The 13,088-nt window shown below is 44.7% G+C and overlaps 1 protein-coding gene across 1 annotated transcript; it reads right to left on the bottom strand.

Moving 5' to 3' along the window:
* Window positions 1-1,918: 1,918 nt before the first annotated feature.
* On the bottom strand, window positions 1,919-12,641 carry LOC123449221 (vegetative cell wall protein gp1-like). The gene is made up of 8 exons (XM_045126360.1): window positions 12,088-12,641; window positions 11,553-11,683; window positions 11,421-11,469; window positions 10,717-10,800; window positions 10,018-10,137; window positions 3,151-3,213; window positions 2,560-2,630; window positions 1,919-2,311 (listed from the first exon to the last, which is right to left on the bottom strand). Exons 1-8 carry the CDS (start codon window positions 12,574-12,576, stop codon window positions 2,218-2,220), a joined length of 1,101 nt encoding a protein of 366 aa, XP_044982295.1. The 5' UTR covers window positions 12,577-12,641; the 3' UTR covers window positions 1,919-2,217.
* Window positions 12,642-13,088: the final 447 nt, after the last annotated feature.

Raw genomic sequence — 13,088 nt, 5'->3', positions numbered from 1 at the left:
TTGCCGTACGCGCCCAGCCTATGGTTGGCATCGTCGGATAAGGTCACGAGCTTGCCGAGGACAGAAGAGAAGAAATACATTGCGTAATTGCGGTGTTAGTGCGGTAGGATCATCGAAACAGAAAACTTACAACATGAATCTCGTATGGAACTGCGTGATGAAGTTGTCGGTCAAAGGAAATTTCAAATGATGGACTATACGCGATGAATTTGACAAAATTCGTTCAAAATAGCTATGAACATGACCGCAAAATTGAACATTTACGGTCAATGAAACTTCAACTAATCGCAAAAATGAAACTTGATGTGCATCTTTTCGTGTAAAGCTTATCTCGAATCGAAGATTAGAAGGGATGAAAGAAACGGGATTAGAGATGGAGGTTAAGCAGCTCGATGAAAACTGCTCATTTGACCGTTCTGCTCATTTGACCGTTTCCAGTGGGCCTAACTAGAGAGTGACTTAAGTTTCAAGCGAATAAGTGTCCCAGCTTTGAAAGAAATAACTTGCACAAAGATAATAAGGGTGCGTTCGGTTTCCTGCATCGTCTTTTGTCCATTTGTATATTTGCCACACTTGGGTCTGGCTGAGCATATGCAAACAAAAAACCAATGTCTGCATGTTGATTGGTTGCCTGTATCCTCTCTCCCTGCATTCTAGCAACGCCTCTAGGTATTATGTTTGGTTGCTCGCATTGATGGTGCTGATACTAGTGCACATTGTTTGGTTGCCTCCACGAGATATGATTAACACTTAACAATTATCCATAACACACAGAGTTACACAATTCCACGACGATTGCGGTGGACGGTGGTGCCGCTGGAGCGGTTCGGCGGCGGCAGGTTCATGCTCGGTTGTAGCTACAAGGACCCCAAGGCCATGGCGGTCGTAGTGGCCTCCTCATCACCACGCTCCAGCACAAAGGCGCCCACGGTGACCACGGCCAGGTTGCAAACACAAATCTCATTCTCCTTTACCTGATCTTGATATATTGATCGGATCAAACTGATCCAGGAAATAGGTCGGTCACCAAGCTCTGTTTTGTTGCCGGCCAGACAGGCATGGAGGAAGACCAGAGTCGAGGGCCCGAGCACCTTGAGACGTTGAGGCGGCTAGTCTCAAACATGACAATTAGATTAAGAAAAACAGCCCCGAGGATCCAGGGAGCGCCATCCCTCTCACCCCATGGCCTCCAGCCTTGCCGTACGCGCCCAACCTATGGTTGGCATCGCCAAATAAGGCCGCGAGCTCATCAAGGACAGAGGAGAAGAAATACAATATGCGCGTAATTGCGATGTAAGTGCAGTAAGATCGTCGAAACAAAAAACTTACAATATGAATCTCATATGGAACTGCATGATAAAGTTGTCGGTCAAAAAAAATTCAAACGATGGACCATACGCGATGAATTTGATAAAATTCATCCAAAATAGCTCTGGACATGACCGCAAACTTGAACATTTACGGTCAACGAAACTTCAAACTAATCACAAAAATAAAACCTTAATATCTATGTGCATCTTTTTCGTGTAAAACTTATCTTGAATCGAAGCACTGTATGTATATTAGAAATGATGAAAGAAAGGGGATTAGAGAAGGAGGTTACTGGAGGTGAAGCACGCAGGTCTGGTTGGGGTGTATGCAAGCAACCAAACAGCTCCTAACTGTCCCACGAATTTTCGAAAGTGTAGTAACCTAGGATGTGCATACGACCTACCTGCCAGCAATATGTTATTTATCCTAGCTAAGCAAGAGAAACTCAAGCTAAGGGTTCCTCTTATGTTGAGCTGTACCCTAGGTAAGCATACTTCAACTCTAAATCTTCATGTTTCTAATGGCTGATAACATCTCAACTGTTAAAAAAAAAACAGGTTAATTAGCTGACAGATGACAACTGTAATAACTACATAAAGAGCAGAAATTATACCATGCTAGAAATAGTTCAATTGTTGGTCTAGAAAGATTCTCAACACATATTTACATGGAGCAAATGTTCCAAAAAAAATGTTAGATTATCGGGAAGAAAAACCTTCCAAGCAAAGATGCAAGGTTTAATGTTGATTATTTGGCAGCTGGAACAAATTCTAAAACAGAGTAACAGTGCAACATCTGGAATTGTCTCCGCTTCTACAGATTCTGTAACTTAACATGTGACAACATAAAGGCAACATGGAAGCCATGGTACTTCCAATCTCATCGGTTGATTTGTATATAGATCCATCATGGCTCGCTAGGTGGGGGTGGTGGTGGGGGCAAAAGAAGTGCAAGACGCTGCTTGTATCTCTCGATCCGGACTTGCCGCTCCTTGCGCAATCTGCCAAACAAAATTACGTTAAAATGAAAGACTATCATAATCCAGCCAAGGTCATATTCGCATATTCACATTTTTAATGCATGCTTGTAAGCTTGCCAATACAACAAGCTGACAGATCTGAACATGGAAAGGCACGCCTATTATCAAACTTAATGACAAACCGACAAACAAGAAAAAGATTACATTGGTTAAAATGATTGATTCAACCTCTAATAAAAAGACAGAAGAGGTCTGGGAGAAGTACATACTGGGCACGTATCTTTTTTGCACGAGTTACATGCTCGCTCAACAAGTCAGACGCAGTTGTAATAGTATCATTCTGCACAATAAAACATCAAATATAATGGTATCAGAGTCTAAACACCCCAACTAGTGTTTTTGGTGATAGAAATAAGATAAGAGATAAAATTAACCAAAGCAGGGTAACAAACATACTGGGTAACAAAAAGTCATAAAACAAGTAAATGAGATCCTAAAAATCGCATTTTATAACTGACCCTTTATCCATTGGTCTCAGATAATGAGAAATAATCTACGGTATTTAACATATTTTGGTAAGGTACAATAGATGTGCCCAATCTTGCCAGCAGGTTAGGTGTGGAAGAATGTTTAGCTAGATGTTATTTAATGCAATGCTCACCAGCCCAATTTAAACCTTCAACATGAGCAAATGAGACACAAGTTTTCACTTTCCAGAACGGACAAATAATGGACCCATAATAAGGATTAAAAGCAATCACAGGCAACAGTTAGCATATGCAGGATATAAGGCTTCAAACACTTCTATAAACAGAAAAGAAAAGGTAAAGGGTAAGGAATGAACTGCTCATCCACATTACATTGGTCAATGCTCTGTCCATCACTTCTCTGATGCACAGGGTGTTCCTTTCTTGGGCATATCTCTGCAAATTGTGAGGGGATTAATACTGCCAAATATTTCTGGAAGCCAAAGATACACATTTCTAAAGTGAATGCCAATCAGTCCATGAAAGGAAGGATATACGAGCACAACAAGCAAGGAAATGTTCAAGGATCTTTGATATGGAGGAAAAAATAGATTTATACATCTCAATGTAATTTCAGGGTGGATCGTCAGCATATGATTTGGCAACCCAAAATGAATAGGCAGTGGGTCGTCACGTTCAGTCTTGACTCTTGGATCAAATGTAATGAATGGTCCAAACTAGTTGGGAGCATCTTAAAATTTGCCTAAGATTTTTATCCTAGCGACATGAACTTCAAACACTTTGGGCATCTCCAGCCGTTTGGCCACCCGAGGGACATTTTTTTCACCGGCGAGGGTGAACCGTCGGAAGTTTTGGGCTGGGGGCTTGTTTATTCCCAGCCGGTCCCCCACGCCATGTTTTTTCCTTGCTTCCGATTGGTGCACGCCGTATGCTGGTCTTGCTCCATCCGTGGTCCCGCCGCATGCACATGACAGAAAAAGAGAGGAGAGAGAGATCCAATAGCCCCACAGTCAGCCATGCAAAAGAGTACCGCCGACGCCCCCCCGGCACGTTGGGTTCGGCCTGGGTCCACCGGCGCCAATTTTGTTAAAAACCGGCGAAAAACGAGGTCCTGGGGGCGCGATTGGGCCATTTTTTTAGCGCCGGCGATAAAAAGGGGGTCTGGGGGCCTGTTGGGGACGCGGCTGGAGATGCTCTTACACAATATATCATCAGGCATTCAAATATTTGAAGAATGCATAAACATATAAACAGTTAACAAGCATACAGTTTCATGGTTTGAGATTATCGAATTAAAACATGCATAGTTCATCCAAAATGCATCACTTCACCGATCAAGTTTGATCCAAAATCACCACAACATAACATGTTTTATGTTATGGATCGAGGTCAACCTCCCCAAGAGCAAAATCTTTCGCTTCGAAAATTATTGGATCAATCACTCAGGTTTTCTTGATGTGGTCACAAATTCTTGGGGAAGTCCTTGCCCCGCCATAAATAGTGCTGCCCTCGTATGCAGAAAGTTCAAAAAGCTGAGATATGAGCTCAAGACTTGAAGTAAGGGGATTTCCCGACTCTCGATTCTGATTAAAAACTGCAATGAGGCCTTGGTTGGGCTTGATGGGCTCGAAGACCTGCGCCCACTATCTACCCCGGAGAAGAACTTCAGAAGAATTGTCAAAGCCCATCTCCACACCCTCCTGCAGCACCAAAACGCCTACTGGAAGAAATGTTGCACTATTCGATGGATTAAATTCGGAGAAGAAAACACAAAGCTTTTTCAAGCCTTGACAACTGAACAGTACAGAAAAAACTCGATTGCGTCTCTCAAGCTCCCTGATGGCACTGAAATGCATGATCATGCTGCCAAAGAGGTTGTCCTTTTGCCTTCAAACAGCAACTAGGTGAATCATTCCCTCCGGCTATGAAATTTGATTTACCATCCATAATCGAAAAGGTAGAGATTTGGAAACATTGTCTGAACCTTTCACACATGAGGAAATTGACGAGGTTGTCAAAAAAATGCCTGCTTATTGCGCTCCTGGACCGGACGGGTTCAATGGCAGTTTTCTGAAAACCTGGTGGCACATCATCAGAAACGATTTCTATCAGCTGTGTGATGACTTTTACCATGGAACTTTCGATCTGAAAAGCATCAATTCGGGATTCATTACTCTTATCCCCAAAACAGGATCGCCTCAAACAACAAATGACTACAGGCCAATTAAACTATTGAACTGCTGTTTGAAAATCCTTACAGAACTACTTGCAAATCGACTCCAAAAATTGATACTGAAAATTGTTCATAGGAACTAGTATGGCTTCCTATGCGACCGCACAATCCAGGATTGCCTTGCGTGGGCCTTGGAGTACATCTTTCAATGTCAAAACTCTGAAAAAGAAATTGTTCTGTTGAAGCTGGATTTTGCCGAAGCCTTCGACAGAATTGAACACTCTGATATTCTTGAAATTATGAAGAACATGGGCTTCGACGCTCCTTGGCTTGGGTGGACTGAGTGTATCTTCAACTCTAGGACGTCACCGGTGCTGTTGAATGGCGTGCCCAGTAGACAATTCACTTGTCGATGCGGTGTCCATCAGGGGGATCCTGTTTCCCCCCTCATTTTCGTTCTTGCGGCAGATCTTCTCCAGTCGACTATCAACGAAGCACATTGCGCCAACATAATAGAACTCCCCATCCCCGAACGAGGATCACCAGATTACCAAGTGATACAGTACTCGGATGACACGATACTTGCCATGCCAGCATGCCTACCCAAGCTAGCAAAATGAAGCAACTCCTCATGGACTATGCTGATTCCATTGGTCTGAAAATTAATTTTCAGAAACCTGTCCTGGTACCCATCAATACTACTGGAGCTCTGGCTGCTGAATTAGCTCAAATCTTTCAGTGCTCCATCGGTTTGATGCCATTCACCTATCTGGGATTGCCGATGGGAACTACCAGACCAAATATCACAGATCTTATGCCAGTGGTGTACAGTGTTGAGAGGCGATAGTCTTCATCGCTCAGCATGCTCTCTCATGGCAGCAAACTTCAGCTCCTGAAATCAGTCCTGACCTCTATGATAATCTACCCGATGTGCACCATTAAACTCCCTCTAAAGCTGATTGAGCACCTCGACAAGATTGGAAGATGTCTTTGGCGTAAGAAAACAGGAAATGGAGAAGCGTGCAACTCACTTGCTGTGTGGGACATTGTTTGTCGCCTGAAGAAGAAAGGGGGCCTTGGCATAATAAATCTTCAGGTGCAAAACACGGGTCTGCTTCCCAAACACCTACACAACTTCTACAACAAAAAGGACGTGCCTTGGGTCAACCTAGTGTGGGCAACGTACTATGCTGATGTTAGGAAAGCAACTTGTCTATATTAAAGGCCCAAGGGGCATATATATATTACACATGACTTGAGGTGCAAGGAAAGTAAACATAGACTAATAAGGACTCCTAGATTAATACTAATAGACTAATAAGGACTCCTAGACTAATACTAATACTTCCTAACACCCCCCCTCAAATGCAAAGCGTATGCAATAGCATTGCATTTGAAGAAGTGTAATACTAAAAAACAATGATAATCAAAATCCGCGTCTTGAGAGTGTCGTCGTAGCATGAAGAGTCTTCAAAACTTGTCGAGTCGCCGAAGGAGAGAACGAAGAGATGGCACATCAGAGGTAGACACCGCATCACTTGAAGATACAAGATAAGTATCAAGAGAAGATGGGTTGTCAAAAGAAGATTGCACATCAAGAGAATAAAGCATTGTGCAGAAAATCATAGTCCACAACAACCGTCGGCGAAAGAAGCTCGGCGGATAAGGCACGATGGACGTAGATCGACAATGCAAAAGAAGTCCAGAAAATCCTATAGAAAACAACAAGGGCAAATAGGCCACAAAAGTTGCATAGAAAGGATCAGGACCAAAGAAAAGGCTGACGGACAAAGGTATGGTGGACTCGCATGGCATGAGAAAACACAAAATATCAACAGATTTGGTGGACGCAGCGAAAAACAAAGAAAACTAGAAAACACACACTAGATTAGGGATGATGGCAACGGAAGAGAAAAAATAATATCATGGAGGCGAAGGCCAATTCCAACCAAAGTGTGCGTGAGACGGTCCTGACTGTGTACAAGGTGGTTGCTCAGTGCGGGAAGCCTGAGTCACAATACCAGCAGTACCCGTCGAGGAAGAACCTGAAGCAGCGAGCAGAAGCTTAAGTCTCAGAATATCCTGCTCAGTCAAAGCGATGGCTGAAGCTGTCGAGGTAGATGACGAAGTCTCTGTAGATGATGATTGAGTCTGGCGCAAGTGTTTCTTCTTCGTGTAGCAGTGGGACTCAATATGACCATCATTGTTGCAGTAGCCACAATGTGGACGGGGGCGACCTAAGCCTCCAGAAGTAGTGGGCAACAGCGGCGGAGCACTCGAGTGAGAAGGGGTCGGTGCAGCAGGTGGCGTAGAAGTAGCCCGAGCAGCGAGCACCGAGGGAACCTCCAGTAAACCAGCACCACTTAAGCGAGTCTCCTCAGCACGAATCTCAGAAAGCGCCTCCATGAGAGAAATACGGCCACGAGCAAACAACTGAGCACGCCGGGGCTCAAACTCCTTACGGAGCCGAGACAGGAACTCGTAGACGCGATGGAACTCCAAGTTGGTCTGGACAACCTGGCAACAGGGGCAAGTACGACAACCCGCAGTGCGGAGAGAATCGAGCTGGCGCCAGATAGCAGAACTCTGTGCATAGAAGTCATCAACAGTAGAGTCACCCTGCTGAAGAGCATGCTCCTGACGAACCACAGAGAGGTATAAGGCATCACCAGAGGGCGCATAACGCTGACGAAGGCGAGTCCACATCTCAAAGGCAGTAGGAAGGCCCAAAAACTCAGAGGCAAACTGAGGCAGAACACTAGCAGTGAGAACAGTTGCAGCACGAGTATCATCATCAAGCCACTGGGTGTAAGCGGACAGAGCACCGTGATATACCTGAAGAGCCTCCTCATAAGCCAAGACCTTTGCATCATAAGCACGGATAGCAGCCTCATCAGCAACCTTAGCTGCATCCTTCGTAGTCTGAGGAGCATCCACAGGAAGAGCCGGAGGGATCGACGGAGTGGGAGCCACAGGAGGAACCGGACGTGACGGACAACAGAAAGAACACCTCAAAGACGGATGCCACGCATGTGAATGCGCATAAAGCCAATGAACTCAGTGTAGGTTCATCTTCGAAGATCACCGAACATCGAGGGACAGCAACATAGCCCGATGCAGTAGACATTTTTTTTAAAAAAAAAATTAAAAAAAATTAGCCGAGAATCAGCAGTAGCAAGCCGAGCCGGATCCAAATCGGGGGATTGGAGCAGCGGTTGGGGACTAGAGGAGCGCTGGCTGTAGCAGGAGAAAACGTGGATGGATTTGCCTGTAGGCTTAACGTGGATGGATTTGCCTGTAGGCTTCCTGCTGAGTACCAGCTCGATCTGGAGCGCAATCAACAAACAACCGCAGGACTCGATCGGGAGCGGATCCGCGATCTGGATGACGTGGGGCCGCGTCGACTGGGACTCCCGCGTTGATTGGGGCGAGATGGGAGCCGCATCGGCTGATGGGGAAAACGCGTCGGCTGGATCGGATCCGCGATCCAGAGCGCAGTCAACGAGCCGCCTCGACTGGAACTCCCTGGGGCGAGCGGGACGAGACGAGAGGAGCTGAATGAGACGAGCGGGATGGGGTCGCCGCGACGGGAAGATTACGAGAGGAAGAGCACGAGTTGCGCGTGCAAAAAGAACCTAGGCTCTAATACCATGTTAGGAAAGCAACTTGTCTATATTAAAGGCCCAAGGGGCATATATATATTACACATGACTTGAGGTGCAAGGAAAGTAAACATAGACTAATAAGGACTCCTAGAAACTAATAGACTAATAAGGACTCCTAGACTAATACTAATACTTCCTAACAGCTGACAAGGTCCCTCACGCTTGTGGCTCGTTCTGGTGGAAAGAATCATTACGAAAAACATGTTGAGCCGTAAGGCACTTCAATGTTGACGACAACGTGGAGTTTGTCCTATGTGATTCGAGGTCTGAAGAAACAGTGGGTTTCCTGTGTGATGCATCGAACTCGCTTTTCTCCTTTCCCTCCCCCTGTTCTTCTGGAACTTGTGTATTTTTGTTCTTTAGTAATGGAAAGGGGTAAATCCCGGTTTGGAAAAAAAATGTGAATCGAGGTCTGAAGAAACAGTGGAGCACTTGTTTTTCACGTGCCCATTCAGCAAGAAGTGTTGGGAAGACCTGCAAATGACCTAGCTCTAAGATGGCAACAGACTAAATTTGATTCACTCCGCTAGGGATGGATGGTTGACACCAATGTTCATGTAGGTTTTACGACAGACGCGTGGGGTATATGGAAAGAGAGGAACGGCAAAAATTTCCAACAAATCCCCCGACTCATAGATCCTGGACCAACAGATTCAAGCTAGACTTTGCCATCTTAGCCCATAGAGCTAAGCCTAGACCCGGACCTTTTATTGATTCTTTGATTAGCACCCTTGTGTAGGCGGCATCTCCCCCTTCACTGTTTTCCGTCTTTTAGTCCCCCTTCCCCTACCATCCAACCCATGTCTCTCTTACTCCCCTCTTTGGGATGGGAGATGTAGGTGGATGATGGTAGTGGCCTGTTGTACATGTAATACAGAAATTTAAATAAAAGACAGTAGGAGCCTCTCCTACTGTCCTTTACCACTAAAAAAAGGAATGAATGAAACAAGCCAGAACTGAAACTCCCGCTCTAATCTATTCGAGTGCCAAAAAAGAAAGTGGAAAGGAACTCTGTACTTGGGTAGAGGAAAATGGATCAAAACATGAATAAATTAAGCTATACATCAATCCTCTTTTTGACAAAACACAGAACTTGTATCAGAGTGTGAAACAAACTGCGCCGATTGACCTAATATTTAGTGGTATTGACAACGAATTGGCAAATACCCTCCCCTCTCTACAAAGGAATGTTTCAGAAAACAGATATTTCTACTGATGGAAGCTTATTAACTTTAACTGTTCAAAAACCTAAAACTGGCTATAGGATTTGGAAAATATAGATGTCATTTACAATCCAGAATTGCCAGGAAAATATTATAACTAAGAGGTATGTCGACAGCTAATTTGTACAAGCAAAGAAATCAATGTAGCAATGTTGTAAAGATGATTTTTACAACATACCTGCTCTTCTTCTGAAACTTGATCTTCAACATCATTGTCCTTCTCTGACATCCTTGAATCTACAACTGAAGCAGGCAAAGGTCTTGGAAGAAGTGGTGCAACATTTCCAACAAAGCTTGGCTGAAAACAAAAATGACACAAGTGATAAGAAATTTGAATAAGAAAACACAAACATATAACCTCTGAAAGTAATATGAGGGGAACCCTAAAACACACAACAATAAATCCAGTCACACTACAGTAGGACACAGATATCTATGGATGATCTTTGTGGACAGAAAGTGAAGGTCCTGTTTAACTCAAATCATGTTTTGGAGCACAGAAGATATAGATGCAATTAAAGCAAATAAGAGTGAGCGTTAGCGTTAGCAGGATTAATGAATAATAATTTCCAGAAAAGATATGGGTCCTAGAATAAAAATTCTTAGATTTGCTTTGACCAATACCCATAGACCAAATTTCCTAACACAAAATTACCTAACTAATAACATTTTTTCTTTCTCAGAGAGCATATAGAATATTTATCTAAGGAACAACCATAGACTTAATCAAGGAGTCAAAGACAAAAATTTGAAGTGCAAAAAACAGCAGAAAGACATCTGAGGCGCGTTCAAACACAAAAGGAGCTGATGCAGAGAATGCCAGAGTAAAGAAAATGTTCAACAAGCAGGTAACGTGAAAGAATGGAAGTATGCCAACCTGAATTTCATGTGGAACGCCATTGCGTAGCCAAGATCGACAAAGAGCATACAAAGATCCTGACTCGCTGTCTAACACGTTAACCTTTGGAACAATAAAAAAAATCAGAAGAAATGTCAGTTCTAGTACGATATCCAACTCGCCTATCTAGATGACAAAACGTGGAATATTTTTATATCATTTCTAGTACGATATACATGCATTAGAAGCTTGCTTAAAGTGGAATATTTTTATATCATTTTTCATCCCTATGGAAAAAAGACTACACCCCATGAGGTCATATTACCACAGGAACTAAAATAGTATATCAATAATCATGTCATGCACACATCTTATGAGCGTCAAAAATTTAAAGGTAACTAAAGATCCATTTGCCTTTGCAGTAGTAACTGGACATGTTAAAACTAGTCAAATAGTGTAACCATTCTCCTCTTACTAGACCATTAACCATAGCACAAATGAGCACCGGTATTGCATATATCAACTCTAATCAGTACAAATTACAAACTCCACACATACATCTTCCGTTCATCACAAATATACCGGTAACTGAAGATCCATTTGCATTTGCAACAGTAACTAGACATGTAAACTAGTCAAAAAGTAGAACCGTTGTCCTCTTACTAGAGTGTTAACCATAGTACAAGATATCACATCTCTCAACTCTATGTGTAAAGAGGAAGTTTTAATAAAGATTGACGTACTTTGCGGTCATTGATCACCACAGTTGTAGCGTTTTCTTTGGTACTTTCTCTGCAATGAATCCAAGTTACAAAATTTCACTTCAAACTTTCAGTCCGAGAGACAAATTATAAGCTTGCAGTTTCGTTATTTACCTTTCCTTTGTGTTGACATGCTCCTGAGGAAATGGAGTAAAAGCTGGAGATGGGGTAACAGCTGGAGATGGAGTAACAACTAGAGATGGAGTAACAGCCAGAGATGGAGTAACAGCTCGAACAGCATTAACCTACATTACCCCAAAAAACAAATGTTACAAGAGAAGCTCACAAATCTTGACAGCATAATTTACAGGTAAGGAATGTCCTAATCAGCACAATGCCTGAAAGGCCATAAATCAGAACACGAAACAGCACTGTGTAAAATCAAATAACATGTGCTCAAACAACAAGATACTATGATTTCCTTCCTCCGTTGATTTCACAGTCTATAAATCACCAGCGCCTGCACATTCACAAGGTGGCCATATCTCAACAATAATACTTCATCAGATTGCCAAAATGGGTGCAATAAACATCAACCTGCGTATGAAACCCCTAGCAGCATTACCGATTAGGCATTCAGTTCGCGAGATCGAAATGCCCTGGGGGTGAGAATTAAGGGAAGCCCACGAACTAAAAAATAGCCATTCACCTTGAGCTGAGGATGCGGGGCTATTGGAACCCCTCGGGGAGGGTGTTCGGGACGCGGCGTCACGCCCGCCACCACGGCCCGCGGCGCGGCGGCGTAGGACCGCTGCTGCGTTGTCGCCTGGGGACGCTGGGACGGCGGGGCGGTGGGGACAGCAACGGCGTGGGGGCGCGGGTACACGACGCCGACGTGGGGGGCGCGGCGATGGTTCGCCGCCACGGCCGCGGCGGTGGCGGGGATGGAGGATGATGTGGCGACGGGGTAGAGGATGCCGTGCGCGGGGGAGGCGTGGCTAGGGTTAGGGTTGAGCGGGCGGCCGGTAAAGAGCGGCGTCGGGGTCGGGGTCGGGTTCGCGGCGCGCTGCGGCGCGGTGGAGGTGGCGAGGAAGGCGCGCGGCAGGGGCTGCGAGGGAGCGGTGGCCGGGGGAGGGGGCGTGGCGGTGGGCGGGGCAGTGGCGGTAGGTGGCCGCTGTGGTTGTGGTGGGGACGACATGGCGCTGACTCGCGAGGATCGAGAGACAGGGGGTTTGGTGGGGTTTCGGGTCTCCGCTTTGAAAAATTGGCTTCGACACCCGCCTCTCGGCTGGGGTTTTCATTTCGAAATTTTTCGGCAGGGCGGGCCGCTTTTCGGGGCTCCTCCTGGCCCCGTCACCCACAATATAGGCGGCCCGGTCGAATGTTCTCACCAGCCTAAAACACATAGTACTTGTGGGAGCAACTAGTTAGGAACGCTACCTCGCGAGCCTTTCAACGATCGCTTCCACGCGTCGCCACTTGACGCATTTTCAGCCGTCGTCACGTGTCGCGTTTTGATTATTTTCTTCAGATTTATTTTTTTTTATTTTTCGCATGCGTTTTCGCCTTTTTTAATGTTTTTTTGAAAAAAAAATAGTGTTATGGTTTTCATCGGTCTTTGGTAACTTTTGAACGAATTTTTTTTACGAAAAAACGTGTTTTTTTACGCGGATTTTCTGTTTTTTTAGAGAGGCACGGTTTTGCTTTCGC

This window comes from Hordeum vulgare, chromosome 4H, assembly GCF_904849725.1.
Source record: "Hordeum vulgare subsp. vulgare chromosome 4H, MorexV3_pseudomolecules_assembly, whole genome shotgun sequence".
NCBI lineage: Eukaryota > Viridiplantae > Streptophyta > Magnoliopsida > Poales > Poaceae > Hordeum > Hordeum vulgare.
Note: the sequence above shows the minus strand (reverse complement) of the source record. Positions and strands in the feature narration are given on the sequence as shown.